The sequence below is a fragment of the Staurois parvus genome, unplaced genomic scaffold, assembly GCF_062004578.1.
Source record: "Staurois parvus isolate SC_StPar_1 unplaced genomic scaffold, SC_StPar_1.0 ptg000320l, whole genome shotgun sequence".
Lineage (NCBI taxonomy): Eukaryota > Metazoa > Chordata > Amphibia > Anura > Ranidae > Staurois > Staurois parvus.
Genome location: NW_028318116.1, coordinates 1,192,229 through 1,215,470, shown reverse-complemented (window position 1 = coordinate 1,215,470; position 23,242 = coordinate 1,192,229). Strand labels below are relative to the sequence as shown.

The following is a 23,242-nucleotide window of genomic DNA, read 5'->3' as shown; positions in this document are numbered from 1 at the left end:
CCTCACTATTGAAATCAATAGAAAAAAAGGCAAAACTGCACCTGTGGTACACATATCCTGTAAAAACCGCTGTAAGAATGCATATTCATTTTGCTAGAACCAGTGCAAAAACAGGAAGAGCTTTGTGTATGAGCAGACCGAGTTTATAATAAAAAAATAACTTTATTGTGGCAATCAAGCGACAGTATTGTCTTATCCATCATTTATTCCAATACGTTATCGTGAGCGAGAGCCACTGAGGACGCTTTTATAGCTTCCAGGGAGGAGCAGCGAGAGAGCAGAGTCTGTCATCATGGCAGTGAGGCCCCACACCTTGTGACCTGGCAGGCGGAAAACTGGTAGAGTGTAGGCATAGCGGCCATGCTGGCGGAAATAGGTGTATCCCTGACAAGAGCTTGTACAGGCCAAAGAAAGAGGGAGGGTGAGGAGAGATTCCACCTAGAAAGAGAATAAAAACATGAAAAATACCAAACATGCGAAAAAAGAACCGTGAAATACACTAATTACTTAAAATGGAAAAATATTTGACCTTTTGCCCAGATTGTTCTGTTATTTTTCCAGTATAGCTTAAATAGTGACACCATTCTTCAGAACCCTGGTGCCAACATGCAGCTTTTTTGTACTTATTGTGTGGCCCTCAGGGCCCCTGCAGACAAGTACTCTTTGTTTTCCTTATAATATCCTTTAGACTGGTTTCCAGTAATTAAATGGTTTGATCCAATTCCATCACACAGTCTTTTTTTTTTTTTTTTCCCTCAGTTTTTTTTTAATAATGGATCTTGTTGGGAGTAATATCATATATGGCAGAAGTACATAGTTACATTGTCTGGCTGAAAAAAGACAAAATCCATCCAGTTCAACCATTAAAAAAAAAAAAAAAATTATATATATATATTTAAAATCCTTCACCCACAGTTGATCCAGAGGAGGGCAAAAAACCCAGCAAAGTGTGATCCAATTTGCTCCTGCAGGGGAAAAAAAATTCCTTCCTGATCCCCCGAGAGGCAATCGGATATTCCCTGGATCAACTTTACCTATAAATGTTCATATCCACTTATATTCTGTGTATCCAAGAAAGAATCCAGGACTTTTTTAAAGCAATCCACTGAGCTGGCTATAACCAACTCTTGAGGGAGTCTATTCCACATTTTCATAGCTCTCACTGTGAAGAAACATTTCCGTATTTGGAGATTAAATTTCTTTTCCTCTAGACGTAAAGTGTCCCCTTGTCCTCTGTGATGACCTCAGGGTGAATAACTCTACACCGAGTTCACTATATGAACCATTGATGTATTTATACATGGTGATCATATCCCCCCTCATGTATTATACATGGAGATCATATCCCCCCTCATGTATTATACATGGAGATCATATCCCCCCTCATGTATTATACATGGAGATCATATCCCCCCTCATGTATTATACATGGAGATCATATCCCCCCTCATGTATTATACATGGTGATCATATCCCCCCTCATGTATTATACATGGTGATCATATCCCCCCTCATGTATTATACATGGAGATCATATCCCCCCTCATGTATTATACATGGAGATCATATCCCCCCTCATGTATTATACATGGAGCTCATATCCCCCCTTATGTATTATGCATGGAGATCATATCCCCCCTCATGTATTATACATGGAGATCATATCCCCCCTCATGTATTATACATGGAGATCATATCCCCCCTCATGTATTATACATGGAGCTCATATCCCCCCTTATGTATTATGCATGGAGATCATATCCCCCCTCAAACTCTTCTCCAGAGAGAATAAATTAAGTTTTATGGAGGCTGTAGGAAACAAATATGTGGAAGTTGATTTGTAAAGGGACCCTCTGAGGAAGAGGCAAGTCCTTGAAACACGTTTAGCCTGTTGGAGGTCCAGGGTTCCCATTGCGGACATCCCCAAGTGTGGACTGGACAGTGCTGTTCTTTTATGATGTGCCTTTGACATTATTGTCCTCTGTCAGTATAATACTTTTTTTTTATCAATAAACGTTTTTTTAGGTAATGCACTAGGCCTGTGCGCCCTCTGTTTTTCATTGCATCCAGTGTGTCTGGAGTTCCCAGGTCCTTTGAGGGCAGCAAGGCATGCACTTTCCAAGGCAGCCGATATGTGGTTGTAGACCTTATTGAGTCCATCCTCAAGCACAGGACTATGTGTACACCATTTTAACAGGTTGTTAGCTGCCAAGCTTTAGCGTCTATTAGCTGCCAGGGTTGTGACAATATGCTGTATAAGCTCAAAGTCACAGCTTTACACTTACACAGGGCTCCCACCCCATGTCACAGCAAGCTACCTGAGCAGACAATCACTAGCACATCAGAGGAAGGGGAGCTAGTCAACTTCCCTATATTTAGAATTACAGGGTACAACTCTTGCTCATGGTGGTGGAGCTAAGGGAAGATCACTATGCATGGACAAATCACACATTTAATAAGGTGATGGACCTCTTCTTCAAGGAGAAATCAGATGGAGTAGTTTATTTTCTTGGAATTCTTCAATAACACATCCTAGCCATGGTTGAGACCAAGCGAAAGGGAGCCAACTCAAAACCGCAGGCACACATTTGTTCTGCCGAAGGCCTGTACAATACTCAACCTCAGAAGGACAATGCATTCCTTTCACCAGGGCAGGACCCGGTTTTAACGCTGGTCCCAGCAACCGATTCTAGTTCTATTTTGCATTTACAGTATGTCCTAGTTCCTTGGACAGATTATGGCTTTGATACAGCCATCTTTGTCCAGAGCTTGAAAACACCCCACCTTTTTCTCCTACTCTAGTTTCTCAACTGGAATCAGACACTGGTATGTAAGTCCTAGAGGATGCAGACATAGAAGGGAGTGAAGAGGATATCAAGGCAGTATTGGAGGAAGCTTCAGAGGGTTTCTCTTCCCCACAATGTCACTATATTGAAGAGGGAGCTTTGCAGAACATACTTGCTAATGTTGAAAAACTCATTGCCTTGGTCTGCAAAAGCTTTGGAATTGTGCAAGCTGTAATACCTCCCAAGAAAAAGCCTCAAGGTCTACAAACAGTGTGTAGTCTGGGAGTCCACAATCAGAAATTCAATAGCAAACCAAACTAAAATGATTAGTTATGGACTCAACCTGGACTCAAAGGTTTTTGGTTATTGTATTGATCTAAACATGACTTAGTAGACAGATGGTCAAGGAACTCAAACGACTTCTTTACTGAAAACATCATTAAAAACATGAAGAAACAAAAACCACACTCCACAGATCTCACAATGTTCCCCCTTGTAGATTTGGGGGACATAAACCCTGTATAAACATCACTATTCTCCCGTGATAACCAGCACAGTTCCGCATTTGAAATTCTAGAATACAAAGAGTAGAGTCCTCATTAAAGGAATGTTCCCTGTATCACAACTTGATGCTTTTCCACAATATCAATATATCAAGGATATATTGCAAAGGAGAAATGTTAAGTAGAAATATTGTGCAGTCCAGAGGAGGAAATTCTTGGAATGCTTACAGTCAGGTCCATAAATATTGGGACATTGACACAATTCTAACATTTTTGGCTCTATACACCACCACAATGGATTTGAAATTAAACGAACAAGATGTGCTTTAACTGCAGACTGTCAGCTTTAATTTGACAGTATTAACATCCAAATCAGGTGAACGGTGTAGGAATTACAACAGTTTGCATATGTGCCTCCCACTAGTTAAGGGACCAAAAGTAATGGGACAATTGACTTCTCAACTGTTCCATGGCCAGGTGTGTGTTATTACCTCATTATCCCAATTACAATGAGCAGATAAAAGGTCCAGAGTTCATTTCAAGTGTGCTATTTGCATTTGGAATCTATTGCTGTCAACTCTCAAGATGAGATCCAAAGAGCTGTCACTATCAGTGAAGCAAGCCATCATTAGGCTGAAAAAACAAAACAAACCCATCAGAGAGATAGCAAAAACATTAGGCGTGGCCAAAACAACTGTTTGGAACATTCTTAAAAAGAAGGAACGCACCGGTGAGCTCAGCAACACCAAAAGACCCGGAAGACCACGGAAAACAACTGTGGTGGATGACCGAAGAATTCTTTCTCTGGTGAAGAAAACACCCTTCACAACAGTTGGCCAGATCAAGAACACTCTCCAGGAGGTAGGTGTATGTGTGTAAAGTCAACATTCAAGAGAAGACTTCACCAGAGTGAATACAGAGGGTTCACCACAAGATGTAAACCATTGGTGAGCCTCAAAAACAGGAAGGCCAGATTAGAGTTTGCCAAACGACATCTAAAAAAGCCTTCACAGTTTTGGAACAACATCCTATGGACAGATGAGACTAAGATCAACTTGTACCAGAGTGATGGGAAGAGAAGAGTATGGAGAAGGAAAGGAACTGCTCATGATCCTAAGCATACCACCTCATCAGTGAAGCATGGTGGTGGTAGTGTCATGGCGTGGGCATGTATGGCTGCCAATGGAACTGGTTCTCTTGTATTTATTGATGAGGTGACTCCTGACAAAAGCAGCAGGATGAATTCTGAAGTGTTTCGGGCAATATTATCTGCTCATATTCAGCCAAATGCTTCACAACTCATTGGACGCTTCACAGTGCAGATGGACAATGACCCAAAGCATACTGCAAAAGCAACCAAAGAGTTTTTTAAGGGAAAGAAGTGGAATGTTATGCAATGGCCAAGTCACTCACCTGACCTGAATCCGATTGAGCATGCATTTCACTTGCTGAAGACAAAACTGAAGGGAAAATGCCCCAAGAACAAGCAGGAACTAGAAGACAGTTGCAGTAGAGGCCTGGCAGAGCATCACCAGGGATGCAACCCAGCGTCTGGTGATGTCTATGCGTTGCAGACTTCAGGCTGTAATTGACTGCAAAGGATTTGCAACCAAGTATTAAAAAGTGAAAGTTTGATTTATGATTATTATTCTGTCCCATTACTTTTGGTCCCTTAACAAGTGGGAGGCACATATGCAAACTGTTGTAATTCCTACACCGTTCACCTGATTTGGATGTAAATGCCTTCGAATTAAAGCTGACAGTCTGAAGTTAAAGCACATCTTGTTCGTTTCATTTCAAATCCATTGTGGTGGTGTATAGAGCCAAAAATTTTTGAATTGTGTCGATGTCCCAATATTTATGGACCTGACTGTATAATCAATATTGACCTCCCTCTTGCACTAGAAAAATAGCCCAGTGAGTCCTAAAAAGGACATTGGGAAGCCCACATGAAGGACCAGACCAGATGTAGTCCAGAGGAGGGAACAAACATGTACTAGCGTAGGTAATAGTAATCTTCACCTTCCTCTGGTACCCTTTTAATCTTTCCCCAATCTACAAACAAAAAAAAACACACATTTTGGTGGAGTATACGACCCTGACAACCGATCATACCCCTTGGGAGGCATGTTGGACAATGCATGATATCTATGGTATCTTACTATTGTATTCCCAACGTTCTTATTCTTTGCATTTATATTTTCATATGTATATTAAATTACTGTAGGTCATATATTCACTGATTCTGGCTATATGTAACAGCCATAACTGAAGAATTAAAATAATGCACCCCAACAATTTATATATATTTCTTGCCAGGGAGATGCAGGAGGTTAGGTTGTGCTTGCCAAGTGGCGCCCCTTTGTCCAGATGGCTGTGTCCTTCATTCAAATAGGAAGAAATGTGTGCAGTTATACTACAAATCATCATTCTACTAACGGCTGTATAAAAATGGCTCTCAAAAAGCCAACATACTTTAGTGAGTTGTAAGAGCCCACAGTAGCCTCCGTTTTTTCATAGATACTGCTATCCCATTGCCTGTTTGATTAGCATGCTGGCTGGTGCTAACCTCCCCTCTCCTCCACAACTTCCCACTGGCCACTTGTCCCCCAAACAATTTTCTTTCCTGTTTAATTTGCCCATCAACACAGTCAGTGTTGATGGGGGAATCCCTCCAGCAGTGCTATTGTATTCTGATGGCAGAGAATACAATGATCACTGCTAGTGTCTACAGCGACCAGCAGCAATCAAAAGAAAAGCCTGTCCATAGATGGATCAAATCTTGGCCGGTCCCGGCTAAACCAGCCGATCTTCAATCCATCTATGGCCAGCTTGAGTCACTAATCTGGAACAAACATAAAAGCAAATAAAGTCAGAATTCTTAATTCTGGGTCAATGACGTGCGGTAATAAATATCAATAACAAAGTCTACCCCCATATTTCTCTCAGGCCATGTTGTACTATACACACCTCCTCTGGATTGGGCTTGGCAGCCAGGTCCTCGAGACAGCCTATGTTTGCCAGAACTGGAGCTATGACCATCCCTGTCTGTAAGAAAACAAAAATATTAGCTGTAGTACTGACAATGATCTAAGTGACTGACTGCAATTTTGCAGAACATGGGCCCATCTATAAAATATAGGAACAGAAAAGTAGGTTGTCCATACAGTATATCCATTTTGATCACAGTACTGTCTTCTAGTTGCTGGACATTCAAACTGGTACAGTACTATGAATTGTTGATCTGGAACAAGTATGCAGATAAGGCCTTTGTCACTCTTCTTTCACTTTTCTGGTTTGTATGTGTGAGCTGGATCAGAAACTCAAAAAGTATGGAAGTCAGAGACAGCCAGGCAACTAGCATTTTCTGAAGGAGGGTAGCAATGGCTGCCTCCATATTCAGTAGACAAACTGAGGATTTCCTGCTTCCTGTGTCTTTTGGATGGAGTATGCCAAAGCTAAGGGTTTGCAAGATTGCAAGGCTGTTAAAGCCCCCCTGCATAATGTGGGTGCCGTTTTTGTAGGTCAGTAAGTTGCACAGATATCACTGTGGGATGCAAGGAGTGGAGTTGAACATTTTAAGTAAGCATAAGGTTCTGGCTAGCTCAGTGGATTGCTTTAAAAAAGTCCTGGATTCTTTCCTAGATACACAGAATATAACTGGATACTAACATTTATAGGTAAAGTCGATCCAGGGAATATCCGATTGCCTCTCGGGGGTTCAGGAAGGAATTTTTTCCCCTGCAGGAGCAAATTGCATCATGCTTTGCTGGGTTTTTTGCCTTCATCTGGATCAACTGTGGGTGTAGGAGTATAACTTTTTTTTTTAAATGGTTGAACTGGATGGACTTTTGTCTTTTTTTAGCCAGTCTAACTATGTAACTCTGTACTTTCTCCAGTTCCCCAATGTTCTTTTTGTGAATTGGTGCCCAAAACTGGACTGCATATTCCAGATGAGGTCTTACTAATGATTTGTACCGGGGAAATGATATCTCTCTCTGGAGTCTATACCTCTTTTAATACAAGAGAGGATTTTGCTCGCTTTAGAAGCCGCAGCTTGGCATTGCATGCCATTATTAAGCTTGTGATCTACCAGAACTCCCAGATCCTTCTCCACCATTGATTCCCCCAGTTGTACTCCCCCTAGTATGTATGATGCATGCATATTCTTAGCCCCCAAGTGCAGAACCTTACATTTATCAACATTAAACCTCATTGCCACATAGTTACCCAATTAAACAGTGCATTGAAGTCGGCTTGTAAGTTGAAGACATCCAGTTCCTAACATCCTGTAAGGACTTTTTCTGTGATTCTGTCCAGTCAGTCTTGTGGTTTGCAACACAGCACAACTGCTTCCTGGCTTAGCTTTGCAGTTTCTTGTCATCTCTGCTGCTCACTGGACAATAACTCATCTTTGTCAACTCTATCCTTTGAGCACGTAAGTGACAAAGGAAGCTATAATTTATTTTTAATCGAGTAATTTTTATTAAGGTGTTTTTGCATTTTCATACAAAACAACAGACTATATACAGTTGTGTTCAAAATAATAGCAGTGTGTTGAAAAAAGTGAATAAAGCTCAAAATCCTTCTAATAGCTTTTATTTCCATACACACAAATTGGGAACACTATACATTCTATTCCAAATCAAAACATGAAGAAAAATAGATCAAATTTGTGTTGTTCCTCTAAAAAAAGTCAAGCAAAGTGAATATTAGACTGTTCAAAAAAATAGCAGTGTTTGTATTCTTCTTTACAAACTCAAACATTCACTATATAAACTGAAAAATGTTTGAAGATTTTGCTTTCCTTTGAATCACTTAATGAATATTTAGTTGTATAAGCACTGTTTCTGAGAACTGCTGTACATCTGTGTTGCATGGAGTCAACCAACTTCTGGCACCTGTGTACAGGTATTCCAGCCCAGGATGATTGGACTACATTCCACAGTTCTTCTCTATTTCTTGGTTTTGCCTCAGAAACTGCATTTTTGATGTCACCCCACAAGTTTTCTATTGGATTAAGATCCGGGGATTGGGCTGGCCACTCCATAACGTCAAACCTGTTTGTCTGGAACCAAGATGTTGCACATTTACTGGTGTGTTTGGGGTCGTTGTCTTGTTGGAACACCCATTTCAAGGGCATTTCCTCTTCAGCATAAGGCAGCATGACCTCTTCAAGTATTCTGATGTATTCAAACTGATCCATGATCCCTGGTATGCGATAAATAGGCCCAACACCGTAGTATGAGAAACATCCCCATATCATGATGCTTACGCAACCATGCTTCACTGTCTTCACAGTGTACTGTGGCTTGAATTCAGTGTTTGGGGGTCGTCTGACAAACTGTCTCCGGCCACTAGATCCAAAACGAACAATCTTACTTTCATCAGTCCACAAAATGTTGCGCCATTTCTCTTTAGGCCAGTCAATGTGCTCTTTGACAAATTGTAACCTCTTCAGCTCATGTCTTTTTTTCAACAGTGGGACTTTGCGGGGGCTTCTTGCAGATAGCTTGGCTTCACATAGGCGTCTTCTAATTGTAACAGTACTCACAGGTAACTTTAGACCTTCTTTGATCTTCCTGGAGCTGATTGTTGGCTGAGTCCTTGCCATTTTGGCTATTCTTCTATCCATTCAAATGGTAGTTTTTCGCTTTCTTCCACGTCTTTCAGGTTTTGGTTGCCATTTTAAAGCATTTGCGATCATTTTAGCTGAGCAGCCTATCATTTTCTGCACTTCTTTATATGTTTTCCCCTCTCCAATCAACTTTTTAATCAAGGTACGCTGTTCTTCTGAACAATGTCTGGAACGACCCATTTTCCTCAGAATTTCAGAGAGAAATGCAGTGTAACCAGCATGTACAACATTTGCTGCCTTCCTTCCTTAAATAAAGGCAATAATAGCCACCTGTTTTTCAAAGAATGAATGACCTCACTAATAGAACTCCATACTGCTATTATTTTGAACATGCCCCTTTCAATTAGTGATTCAATTACACAGAATCAGCAGCATGCATGTCATGACTGTTGGGTCTGTTGGATTTCTATTACTCTACTACACCTGCTAGTAAATTATTTGCCATGTAGAAATATCATTTCTACCAAAAACAGTGATTGATCAGGTTAGTGATGTCTGACCGCTATTATTTTGAACACAACTGTATATATATATATATATATATATATATAAAAACGTTATCTGAAACAATATTACGCCGAAACCAGCTTGCACAAATCTGGAAAATATTTTAACAGCAAAAACGAAAAACAAGAGAGAGTGCAATAAATGAGGCAATAGGTCTTTTAGCCAGAAAATATTTTTATATACAGTATATAGATATCGTGTAAAATTACTCACTTATATACAAGATTCTCAGAACCAGTATGGTCAAATACATCAATAAAACTCTTATCCTATCTCTCTGTTGCAGGCAAAACGTTGAGACTTTTCAGTATAATTGACTCAGTATCTGACATAACAGATCTCTAACTCTCCTCAACCATCCCCAGGGATAAATGATGAGAATGTGGAATCAAACTCCAATCACAGAGACCATATTTTCCTAATTTTTTGGAACAGTTCCTATGCTTGCAAGTCAGTTACCCCTTACTCAAATTAAAATTGAGAGCATCACACCATTGACTATAAGTTGGTGGCGTAAGGGAGATCCACTTTTGAAGGATAGGTTTACGGGCTAAATACAGGGATTTATTCCATAATAAGTGCATCTCAGCAGTAGGGATGTCCTCAGAAATAATGCTCAGTAGTGCAATTTTGGGGTCCATCTGCACCTTCATGGAACAGATTGAAAGGAAGCTATAATTTAGAATAGGATTTTTAGGTGTTGTCACAAAGTACCCCAATCACAAGACTGGCTTGGCAGAATTACAAAATTTTTTGGTAGCAGAACACTATAGCAGGTATTTTAAGAATGTATTTAATCAGTTGCCGATGTTCTGTCTCAACTGTTCTCTGAAGTTATCTGTTAAAGGATCAATTCACCTTTTGGTACATGTTACACCCATATTTAGTGTATAAAATGTACAGTGGGGATCTAAAGTTTGGGCACCCCAGCTAAAAATTTGTATTAATGTGCATAAAGAAGCCAAGGAAAGATGGAAAATTCTCCAAAAGGCATCAAATTACAGATTAGACATTCTTATAATATGTCAACAAAAGTTAGATTTTATTTCCATCATTTACACTTTCAAAATAACAGAAAACAAAAAAATGGCGTCTGCAAAAGTTTGGGCACCCTGCAGAGTTAATATCTTGTACTGCCCCCTTTGGCAAGTATCACAGCTTGTAAACGCTTTTTGTAGCCAGCCAAGAGTCTTTCAATTCTTGTTTGAGGTATCTTTGCCCATTCTTCCTTACAAAAGTCTTCCAGTTCTTTGAGATTTCTGGGCTGTCTGTCACGCACTGCTCTTTTAAGGTCTATCCATAGATTTTCAATTATGTTGAGGTCAGGAGATTGTGAAGGCCATGGCAAAACCTTCAGTTTACACCTCTTGATGTAATCCCCCGTAGATTTCGAGGTGTGTTTAGGATCATTATCCATTTGTAGAAGCCATCCTCTCTTTAACTTCAGCTTTTTCACAGATGGCATCAAGTTACCATCCAAAATTTGCTGAAATTTTATTGAATCCATTTTTCCTTCTACTCGTGAGATGTTCCCTGTGCCACTGGCTGCAACACAACCCCAAAGCATGATTGATCCAACCCCATGCTTAACAGTTGGACAGAGGTTCTTTTCTTTAAATTCTGTGCCCCTTCTTCTCCAAACGTACCTTTGCTCATTCCGGCCAAAAAGTTCAATTTTAACCTCATCGGTCCATAGAACTTGTTTCCAAAATGCATCAGGCTTGTCTATATGTTCATTTGCAAAGTTCAAACGATGATTTTTGTGGTGAGGACGTAGAAAAGGTTTTCTTCTGATGACTCTTCCATGAAGACCATATTTGTACAAGTATCTCTTTATAGTGGAATAGTGTACCACAACTCCAGTGTCTGCCAGATCTTTCTGGAGGGATCGTGCAGTCAAACGTGGGTTTTGAATTGTTTTTCTCACAATCCTGCGAGCTGTTCTGTCTGATATTTTTCTTGGTCTTCCAGATCTTGCTTTAACTTCCACTGTTCCTGATGACTGCCATTTCTTACATACATTCCGAACAGAGGATATTGACATCTGAAAACGCTTTGCTATCTTCTTATAGCCTTCTCCAGCTTTGTGAGCGTCAACTATTTTCAGTTTCAGTTTTCTAGACAACTGCTTAGAAGAACCCATGGTGCTGATTGTTGGGGCAAGGTCAGATGAGTCTGGGCATTTAAAACCTTTGAGATTGACATAACCTGGTCTTCCCAGAGGATGATTGAGAACAATCCATGACACTGGAAGGTCTCAGCTTTGCAAAGGGGGCAGTGCATGCTATAAATTCTGCAGGGTGCCCAAACTTTTGCAGACGCCATTTTTTTGTTTTCTGTTATTTTGAAAGTGTAAATGATGAAAATAAAATCTAACTTTTGTTGACATATTATAAGAATGTCTAATCTGTAATTTGATGCCTTTTGGAGATTTTTCCATCTTTCCTTGGCTTCTTTATGCACATTAATACAAATTTTTAGCTGGGGTGCCCAAACTTTCGATCCCCACTGTAACATGTTACCAATAGCCCAGCCTCCACACCCTCCTGATCCCCATTATGACAGCTAGTTCTCCCTCCCGCTAGCTGTCACAATGCTTTACATCGCTGGTGCAATGCTTTACAGGCTCCAGAAACAAAAAATAATACATTCACATATTTTTACCTGCAAAAAAATAAATGTGCATTTATTATTTTTTGTTAAAAGGTGAACTTATCCTTTACTGGTATTGAAAAAAATGAACATTTAAACTGTAATAAAACTGACACACGCACTTAGCAAATCTAGTATACTGAAGTTCTTTTTCTTACCCAATCAGTGATTGGCTTCATAGGACCCCAAACCATACTACGAACCACTGGCACACCAAGTTCTTCTCTTGCCTCCCTCAGAGCCGTGTCTATGATGTCCTTATCAGATGCGTCAAACTTCCCTCCTGGGAAACTAAAGATTTAAAATATAAAACACAAATCAGAATATTAAAATCTATTCAGAGTAAGTAATACATAGTTACATAGTTAGTCTGGCTGAAAAAAGACAAACGTCCTCCCAGTTCAACCATAAAAAAAATAAAAATAAAATATGAATATTTTTTAAATTACTTTACTGTATCCCCCTATCCTTAAAAAAAAAAAACAAAAAAAAAACTTGCCTAAATAATTTTCTTTTATATATTTAATGTAATAAAATATAATGCTTGCTTAGCTCCCACCCTCGCAACCACCTTTGAAGCACAATCTTACTTCAGGCTGTTGTAAAATAAAAATAATTATACCACAGCTAAAGCAGATGAGTAGATTTTCTCCTCTTGTGCTCAGAGATCAAGTAGCAGAGAGAGCTCTTTAAAGTGGAATTCCAGAAGGGTGCACTCAGATAATGGCTAGCAAAGCCTGAAGCGACTTCGCCCATAGGCTTCAATGGCCCATCCATTATCGCCCCTGAATCTGCGCTGGCTGACACAGGGGAGTGGGATCATATGACAGGAAAACATACACAACCTGTTGGCCCCTCCCACCAGCCATGATCTGTGTGCATTACATAGAGAAGCCAAGACACAAGATGATGTCACTGGATCTAAGATAAGGTCATGAAAAGGGTTTTTTGATTGCAGGAACCAGAGAGGGCAAATTAAATTTCAGCTTTACCAAAAGTAAAGGCATTGACTCTGTTCACAAAAACTAAAAAATAACACATGAAATCTAAAATATCACATAGGTTGTATTTTGGTGAAGCCAGTGGCGACAGCATGGTGCCCTGTCATGGTATAGATAAGGGTTTTGAGTTACCCAGGGTTCTCACAGAGGCAAGTTGAGGGGCTCTGGGGTGCTGGTATCATACAGAGGAAATTGAATTTTTGGTTTTCTCAGAGATTGGAGGCTTTGTAGAGACTTGGGAGGAGGAAACCTCCAATACTGGGTCCACATTTTGCACACTGATTTCACAGGTTTTTTGGGTGGGAGTCAACTACAGTTGAGGTCTCTGTAAGGCTGCAAGGAGGCAGCAGGAGGTACAGGGGTGCACAAGAAAGTTTGAGGAATAACAAAAAAAAGGCTGAAGTCTCCGGGCCAAAGCAGCAATGAATGCAACAACAAAAGAGGGCGCACCGACCTAGTGCATTACCATGCCTGAATTTTTTTAAGCAAACAGCAAGTGAATACTCACAAATGCATGCCATGCACAACCTAGAAAAGCTGATGAGACTGCCTCCAAATCCACCATACTCTGCTGATGGCATGGGAGGACCTCATAGCGTCCTGAGGAAGAGGCCTTGACCCTCAAAATACATCAGCCATTCCTGGACGCTATGAGGTCTTCACATGCCATTAGCGAAATATGGTGGATTTAGAGGCAGTCTCTTCAGCTTTTCTAGAAATGCTTGTGCATGACATGCGTTTGTGAATATTCACTTGTTGTTTGCTTAATAAAATTCAGTTATGGTAATGCACTAGGTCATGCGCCCTCTCTTTTGTTGTTTTATAGCTTGCCTAAGGATACCCACAGTCCTGAGAAGGCAGAAAGACGGTTGTGCGCTATACCTACAAGATTAGCCAAGAGGAGAGTCTTTTCTTTCTTTAACCACCTCCTGCCTGCCATATAGTAATATGATGGGGGCAAGGTTGTTCTCTTGTTCTGGGAAGACGTCATGTGATGTCCTCCCATTCTCACTGCGCATGCGTGGCTCAGGGAGCGCGCAGCGCGGCGATTGGCGGAGCGTGATCACCGATCACGGAAAGAGCCGAAGATGTCGGCTCGATCATGTGATCAGCTATGTCCAAGGGAAATGCCGGTTATCGGGAGAGCTGGTAATCGGCTTTCCACGAAGGGGACATGTACACTGATCATCAGGGCACTGATGATCAGTGTGCCCTGATGATCAGTGTAGCCCCAGCAGTGCCACCTATCAGTGTCCATCAGTGCCTTATGTCAGTGCTCATCAGTGCCTCGTGCCAGTGCCCATCAGTGCCACATATCAGTGCCTACCAGTGCACATCAATGCCACATATCAGTGCCCATCTGAGCTGCCTTTCAGTGTCACCCATCAGTGCCACCTATCAATGCCAATCAGTGCCACCTATCAGTGCTGCCAATCAGTGCCGCCTATCAGTGCACCTCAGTGCCACCTATCAGTGCCGCCTAACAGTGCCAGTCAGTGCCAGTTAGTGCCGCCTATCAGTGCCATATATCAGTGCTGCCCTTCAGTGCCCATCAGTGATGCCTGTCAATGCCCATCAGTGCCACCTACCAGTGCCTCCTCATCAGTGCCCATCAGTGCCACCTATCAGTGTCCATCAGTGCAGCCTATCAGTGCCCATCAGTGCAGCCTCATTAGCGCACATCAGTGAAGGAGAAAAATCACTTATTTACAAACTTTTATAACAAAAACTAAGAAAAAACTTTTTTTTTCAAAATTTTCAGTGGGTTTTGGTTTGTTTAAGAAAAAATAAAAAAACCAGAGGTAATTAAATACTACCAAAATAAAGCTCTATCTGTCACAAAAAAATGATAAAAATTACATATGGGTACAGTGTTGCATGACCGCGCAATTGTCATTCAAAGTGTGACAGCGCTGAAAGCTGCAAATTGGCCTGGGCAGGAAGGGGATATAAGTGCCCTGTAGGCTAGTGGTTAAAGGATAAGTTCACCTTTTGAACAAAAATAATCAGTGCACATTTTGTGCAGGTAAAAAAAAAAATGTACATTTTGTCCAAAGGAACCTGTAAAGCGTTGCACCAGCGATCAGTAGATCGCTGATGCCATGCAGGTCTCCTGCAGACCTGTCAGAATATCTATTTGCGGTACGGGATGTACAAGCAAGCAGATATACTGACAGGAAGCTTCAATGAACTACCACAGCGCCATGGTAGTTCATTCAAAACTACAAGCCCATAGCCGCTAAGGCTGCCGGGACTTGTAGGCACTCATTCACAGATCTCTGTGAATGAGTGACGGGGCCGTGTGAAACCCCCAGCACAAACACGCCGTTTTCAAATCTGATAGATAGTACAGGGAAACTTCTCCCCATATTATCTGTCAGAGGGAGGGGGGGGGGTGGCAGGTGCGGTTATGGGAACATTTTACATAGGGTAGCACAGTGGCTAAATGGTTAGCATTTCCACCTGGCAGTACTAAAGTTGTTGGTTCAAATCCCAACCATGACATCACCTGCCTGGAGTTTGCATGTTCTCCCTGTGCCTGCGTGGGTTTCCTCCAGGTACTCCACCTTCCTCCCACACTCCAAAGACATGCTGGTAGGTGAATTGGTTCCTTTCTAAACTGGCCCTAGTATGTGTATGTATGAATGTAAGTTAGGGACTTTAGATTGTACACCCCTTGAGGGTTAGGGACTGATGTGAATGTATAATATATATGTAAAGCACTGCGTAAATTGATGGCACTATATAAGTACCTGATATAATAATAATACTACATGTTCCACCCTAAAAACCGGAGGAACATGTAACATGTTTCAAAGGTGAACTTATCCTTTAACCACTTCCCGTCCAGCCCATGCACATAAACAGCCGGACGGGAGCAGCGCAGGAGTGGGTGGCTGTTTATAAACGGCATCTGCATTCACAGCCTATACGCGCTCCCTGAGAACGCACAGCACAACAATCCGGTGCCCTCTGTGTCCTCCGGACACAGTGGAACACAGATCGTTGTATGGGACCTCTGTGTGAGGTCCCCGATCATGTGATCATAGACGGGTCGTTTATCGGCCGATAAACGAAAAATCGGTGGTTGCTGGCAGTGATGTCGATATTCTATGGCCTGCATAAGTAAGATGTCACTTCCTGACATCATTGCTTACTATTTGTGAAATCTGTGAATGATCACAGAGGTCACATGGTGCAAGGCTATTCACAACAGCCTTCTACCATGTGACCAACCACAGCTTGCACAGTATTTCTCAGAAAGACACAGAGAGAAGGAGAAATTATTGCTTTTACAGCCTTTATTTTTAAGTGCAAAAAAAAAAATCTTCATCACCCCCCACAAGTAGTACAGTGTCACTATGGTTACACTGTACTGTTAGGGTGACAGTACGTTAAAAAAACAATAATATAAAAAAATTAAATAAAAATGTAAAAACATTTTTTGAAAAATTATAATTTTTGGTTATAAACTAATTTCGGTTGTTTTTCACTAAAAAGATAGCTGAATACATTTTGGTTAAAATTTATGAAGAAAGATTATTTATTTGCAAAATTTTATAAGAAAAACACTTTTTTTCAACATTTTTGGACTTTTTCATTTATATAGCAAAACAATAAAAATCCCAGTGGTGAATAAATATCACCAAAATAAAATTTTAGCTGTCTCAAAAAAATGCTAAAAAATTCATATGGGTACAGTGTTGCATGACCGCGCAATTGTCATTCAAAGTGTGATAGCGCTGAAAGCTGAAAATTGGCCTGGACAGGAAGGGGGTAAAAGTGTCCGGACTGGAAGTAGTTGAGCACCACACCCAAGCACAGGAGGTTATATTTCTGACAGGCCATAGCAGCAACACTGCAGGAGCAAGCCAAGAAGGCTGAGCACTTGTTTGTGGAAAACTATATGTGTTCTGTAATCTTTTTACTAAAAATGAGCAAGAAAAAGTCTAAAGTAGAACGGACAAGTCCTTGGAAGCACTACACAGTTTGCTCATTTCCCGCACAGTGTATAGGTAGACTGCTGCCTACCTGATGTCTCCTTTGTGCCTCCCTTTCAGCTTGGAGGAGCGCAGGGTGTAGAGAAAGGCGGGGGCCCCGTGGAAAGTACATAACGTCACCAGAACTCCTGCCGATGCTTTGTCTGGTAGCACCGTTCTGCTCAGAACTTCCCGACACCTTTGTTCCGTCTCATAGCAAAGACTTTCAGCGGGTGAGTTAGGAGGAACCTTGGTGCACAGTCTACGACAGATGATGGCCAGATGAAGACTCATTTGAATCTGCAAAATACAGTGAAATTATAATGTAAAAGTGTGAAAACAAATATATAACAGTAAAAATAAACGAAAACAGATTCAAAGTAACAAGAAGATTAGAGTAAGGCTCTTTTCACATAAGAGTGTAGTCCTCTCCAATCAGCAAGGGATTCGTGAGCAGGTTGGGATGGATGCAGTTATTTGACATCCTTTCCCAACACAGTTTGTGCCAGGTGGACATGGACAGACCCATGACAGCTCTATGGGGGGCTGGGTGTAAAAGGACTTTTTTCCCAACCTGGATAGACTCGGAGGTAGGTGCAGTGGCGTATTTAGGTTTTGTGCTGCCCTAGGCAACACTAAATTGCCCCCCCCCCCTCTCCTGGAGAGAGCCTGACATTGACCAACAACACCCCCTGCCAACTGGGAGAGCCTTCCACTACCTTTGCCCGCATACACCGGCCACTCCCTTCCCAGCCAGAGAGAGAAAGACACTCACCTTCACAGATCTGGGCATCCCCGGGAACGAGTGTCAAGAAGCCCGCAGCATCTCTCAGATCCCACCTGCTCCCCAAGCCGCATGTGTCCCCTCTTCCATCCCTTCCTCCATAGGGGCACTGCAGCTCCTCTGAAAAATGCCGCCCTAGGCAAATGCCTTGTTTGCCTTGTGGTAAATACGCCCCTGGGTAGGTGGTACACCCACCAATGGACACAAGTCTGTTTACATCCGCCTGTCCATATATCTGCATGGAGCGTCCAATCAGGTCCGTCTGAAAAGTGGACAGGCACACCTGATCAGAATGCCCATGTGAATGGGCCTTAAATAATAAAAATATTAACATTGCACTTAAAGAAAAATATTTGTGTAGGCAACAGAATAAATCAATCAATCTTCAGTTCCAGTTGCTATTTTTCTACTGGAAGTTAGAAAAGGGAAACACTTAGATTCTATGAACTATAAGGCTAGGCTCACACCTGTTGAGCCATTTCTGCATTGCATTTTTGCACCTGCATTTTTTACATGTTTTTGATGCATTTTGTAAGGTTTTTTTTATTTTTCTTGTTGCTAGGCAGATTTAAAACGCATCAAAAATGCAATACATGCGTTTCTGTAGCGTTTCAATTGAAGTCTATAGAACAAAAAATGCACCTTTTTGCATTAAAAAAAGTCCGACCCTTTCCAAAAAACGCATTGGGTGAAAGCACACAGATGTGAATGTGTCCCAAAGGAAATCATGTTACATGGACTGTACTGCGTTTCTGCAAAATGTTACAGAAAACGCTTAGGTGTGAACCTATGGTAAAGCTTAGCTATAGACAGAAATAGGCCTCCTCCACTGGATGTCCACCCATCTTTGATTGCAATGCCACATTGCAAGGACTAGCTGAAATTTTCTCCTGGAACAAGTGGGCTCTGTGATGAGAGTCAGTTTGGGTGGGGGGCCCATGGAACCCAGCTCACTTTGGAGAGGTGGGGAGACCCCTGTCTCAGCTTCCCATATCCCTCTTATGTGTATATCACCCTGTGCCTGTTAGGGGTACAGGGTGATCTGTCCTAACATTGTGTGGGCTTTGTCTCAGACTGTGTAGACATGTTTAGGAGGTAGGTGGGGTTGTTGATTGTTTAATGTTATGTGCCTGCATCCCATTGTTCTATTGTGTGTCTGGTTTGGCTTATTAGCTGTATTAGCTTGGTGAAGGAGTGTCTCCAGCAGCCCTCCCTCCTGATGGGACTATCTGCTGGTGTGAAGTTTGAATACCTGTGTGTCTCTTGTTAGTAAATTTATTTATTTCAGGTACTTATACAGCGCCGTCAATTTACGCAGCGCTTTACATATATATTGTACATTCACAACAGTCTCTAACCCTCAAGGGGCGTACAATCTAAGGTCCCTAACTTACATTCATACATACACATACTAGGGACAATTTAGACAGGATCCAATTAACCTACCAGCATGTCTTTGGAGTGTGGGAGGAAACCGGAGTACCCGGAGGAAACCCACACAGGCACAGGGAGAACATGCAAACTCCAGGCAGGTGGTGCCGTGGTTGGTATTTGAACCAGCAACCCTAGCACTGCCAGGCGGAAATGCTAACCATTTAGCCACTGTGCTGCCCAAATGTAGATTACCCCACCCTGTGTCGTTATGCAGGGAGGGGGGATTGTCCCCTGAGTGTATATATCTTGTATCTGTGTTCAAATAAAGTAATCTACCTCTGGTTTACTTCAAATCTGATGTCATCTGGATCTTGGGGTCTCAGCACATATGTTTTTCTTCCCGGCGTCAAGGCCCAGTTGCCAGGAGGCCGCATATTTGCGTGCAGCCGGCGCAAAGCGGTTAACTTACCTGGAGGTATACAGTGTGATATGAGTATATATGAGTGTATATCAAGACTTTACTACCGCTTTAAATTGGTTGTAAACCTTAGACATGAAATATGAACAAAGCACATCCCTCTACAGCATGGGTGTCAAACTGGCGGCCCTCCAGCTGTTGCCAAACTACAAGTCCCATGGGGCATTGCAAAATTAACAGTTACAAGCATGACTCCCAAAGGCAGAGGCATGATAGGACTTGTAGTTTCACAACAACTGGAGGGCTGCCAGTTTGACACCCCTGATCTATAGTGTGTGCTTGTCCTAATCCAGAGTACCAAGTGCCATTTCTGTTTGCTGCTTTATTCCTCTGATATCAGCATGAATCACTCCTGACACAATTTCCTGACAGGATAGAAAAAAAAATGACAGTGGAGGGACCTTTAGCAGATTGACAAACCCAGCTCTGTTCCTGTGTGCTGCGTAAAAGGGGGTGTATCTCTTCAATCCAATCAGCTCTCAGAGCTCTCCTTACTGAGCTGTGCAGTGTGTAATTTCAGCTCTTCACTCCCTTATTTCTGAACTCTCAGACAAACTTTATACGTTCTGCACTTTGAAATGCTGTAGAGAAGAGAACACTGCAGATAAACAGGTACAACTTATGTAGGAGGATTTGTTTCATCTCTGTATATCATGGCTGCACAGATGTGAACCAGGGGTAAAGGGAAGTCTGACATAATGTGCTAGTATAAAGGGAACATAGTCTGAATGGGCCCTTAGCTCTGGTTCACAGTAATGTGGCACGTTTGCATGTCTATTCATCTGCTAGGACCGCTGTACTTATGCAGAGAAAGAATCCCATGACCCTTTCCTAAAATTGTGTGACACCATGCAGTTTGTCGTGCGCTGTGGCGGCACCCCTGCTCGCCTGTTAACTGCTTCCCGACTGCCCTATAGCAGAAATACTGCTACAGGGCGGCACGGGTGCGCAAAATCACATATATATATATATAATGTGAGAACAAAACAGTTCTCCTCCCTGTCAGCTTGTGCACACTGCTTTGGATGGCTGTGCAGAGCACAGCCATGCACAGCAGTGTGCTTACAGTGAAGCACCAACACACAGCATGCATAGAAAAACAGTTAACCCTTTGATCACCCCAGGTTAACCCCTTCCCACCCAGTGTCATTAGTACAGTGTCAGTGCTTTTTATTACCACTGATCACTGTATTGGTGTCACTAGGAATGTCAGTGACACCAAGTCAGTTCCCCCCAGTGTCAGAATGCACGCCGCAGTCCCGCTATAAGTTGCTGATCACCGTCATTACTAGTATAAAAAAAATCATCTATATACCGCCGTTTCGATCACCAATGGGGAGGAAGTCTGTTTTATTTATTATTTATTTCAGGTACTTATATAGCGCTGTCGAACCCATGACCCATTTACTGCAAGGCAGACGTGCTAATCACTAAGCCACTGTGCCGCCCACAATCTTTTTACAAACAATCTTCCTCCCTGTCAGCTCGGGCACACTGCTCTGGATGGCTGTCCACAGCACAGCCATCCCGATCAGTGTGCTTACAGTGAAGAACACCCCCTCCCCTAGTAAAACACTCCCTACATATAGGTAACCCTTTGATCACCCCTTCCTGGCCAGTGCTTTTTATTAGCACTGATTTATTTATTATTTATTTCAGGTACTTATATAGCGCCATCAATTTACTCAGCATTTTAAATATATATTGTACATTCACATCAGTCCCTAACCCTCAAGGGGTGTACAATCTAAGGTCCCTAACCTACATTCATACATACACATATTAGGGACAATTTAGACAGGATCCAATTAACCTACCAGCATGTCTTTGGAGTGTGGGAGGAAACCAGAGTACCTGGAGGGAACCCTCGCAGGCACAGGGAGAACATGCAAACTCCAGGCAGGTGGTGCCGTGGTTGGGATTCAAACCAACGACCCTAGTACTGCCAGGCGGAAGTGCTAACCATTTAGCCACTGTGCTGATCACTGTATTGGTGTCACTGCGGATGTCAGTGACACCAAGTCAGTCCCCCCCAGTGTCAGAATGCCAGCCGCAGTCCCGCTAAAAGTCGTAGATCGCCGCCATTACTATTAGAAAAAAAAAATCCCAGTATATGTACCGCCATTTGTAAACGTTATAACTTTCACGTAAACCAATTAATTTACAGGTATTGGGATTTTTTCAGCAAAGACATGGAGCAGAAGACATTTTGGTGTAAATTCATGATGAAATTTGATTTTTTAAAAAATTTTTACTGGACATGTTTAATAGCAAAAAGCCCCAAATATTTTTTTCTCAAAATTGCTGGTATTTTTTTTTAATAGTGCAAAAAATAAAACTGCAGAGGTGATCAAATACCACCGAAAGAAAGCTCTATTCGTGGGGAAAAGTGTAAATTTAATTTCGGTGCAGCGTTGCATGACCGCACAATTGTCAGCTAAAGTAACGCAACACCATATCGCAAAAAATGGCCTGGTCAGGAAGGACGGGGGGAATCCTCTGGAGGGGGAGGGGTTAAATCAGCCTCAGAATCTGTGTAAATAATATGTGTTCGGGTTTAAAGGGATGAGGTGGCAACCTAAGTGGCACCACGCTGGTTGATTGCAAAAAAAAACTGCATTGTGGCGGCACCCCCTGCGCGCCTGTTAGTGAAGTGCATTTCAGTGCAGGTTGGACGTTCCTGACCAGACTATTTTGTGATAACAGACCCCTCAGCCACATTCCCAGAGCCCCCCCCCCCTTGCAGACTGTCACGTGATAAGCCCTGACCTTCAGCTGACAAGTTTGAAAGTCTCCAATATCGGCCTCAGAAAATACTAAACTTCAAACCTGTCTTGATTCCGGTCACATAATCACTTCTGCGTTCTTCAAAACTCTCCCTCGACCATTGAAAGACCTTGAATGCCTTCTGCCAGGATCCAACATGGCTACTGCTGAAATCAGCAAACTTCCGGGCGCTTCAAAGATGGCTCAGGGCATGTAGGCAGGCCAAATGACCAGCAGGTGTCACTGTTAGGACAACGCCTCCTGATCACACCATGCAGAGCGCTGTGATGGGCTGTATGTGAAAAGCATTATGTACTTTTGCTGCCATCTAGTGGATGCCATACAAAATTACAAGGCTGTTTAATGGCTGTCTGGATAAGGCAAACTTTTCAAACTGTCCTTCAAACTTTAGGAGGGCTGGATTATGACCAGTGGGGGTAGAGAATGTCCCGGGCCCAGCATCAGTGAAAATAAACATGGGGTACTATTCCTCCCATTAATACCCATCATTGGTATTAACCCCTTGCCCTCCAGAGGATTTCCCCCCTTCCTGACCAGGCCATTTTTTGCGATACGGTGCTGCGTTACTTTGACAATTGCGTGGTCATCCAACGCTGCACCTTTTTATTTATTTGCATCCTTTTTTTCCCCCACAAATAGAGCTTTCTTTCAGTGATATTTGATCACCTGTATATTTTTTATTTTTTTGCTCTATGAAAAAAAAGCCTGACAATTTTGAGAAAAAACAATATTTTGGACATTTTGCTATTAAA

General features: G+C 42.0%; 1 protein-coding gene across 4 annotated transcripts; it reads right to left on the bottom strand.

The window, feature by feature from the left end:
- Positions 1–142: 142 nt before the first annotated feature.
- NUDT8 (nudix hydrolase 8) lies at positions 143–22,649 on the bottom strand. Of its 4 annotated transcripts, none has more exons than XM_089683681.1 (5): positions 22,533–22,649; positions 17,120–17,367; positions 12,245–12,377; positions 6,260–6,337; positions 143–438 (listed from the first exon to the last, which is right to left on the bottom strand). In XM_089683681.1, the coding sequence occupies exons 2-5, from the start codon at positions 17,359–17,361 to the stop codon at positions 217–219; spliced, it is 675 nt and encodes a 224-aa protein (XP_089539807.1). In that variant the 5' UTR covers positions 17,362–17,367; positions 22,533–22,649; the 3' UTR covers positions 143–216. The 4 variants fall into 4 exon arrangements, with proteins under 4 accessions (XP_089539807.1, XP_089539809.1, XP_089539808.1 ...); XM_089683683.1 differs by having other exon boundaries at positions 22,526–22,603; XM_089683682.1 differs by having other exon boundaries at positions 22,473–22,577.
- Positions 22,650–23,242: the final 593 nt, after the last annotated feature.

Coding starts and splice junctions, on each gene's coding strand:
- NUDT8 (XM_089683681.1), bottom strand. CDS start 17,361: ATGAGTCTTCATCTGGCCATCATCTGTCGTAGACTGTGCACCAAGGTT. Junction 6,338..12,244: donor TGAAGCCAATCACTGATTGG/GTAAGAAAAAGA, acceptor GTTTTCTTACAG/ACAGGGATGGTCATAGCTCC. Junction 439..6,259: donor CCAAGCCCAATCCAGAGGAG/GTGTGTATAGTA, acceptor TTCTCTTTCTAG/GTGGAATCTCTCCTCACCCT.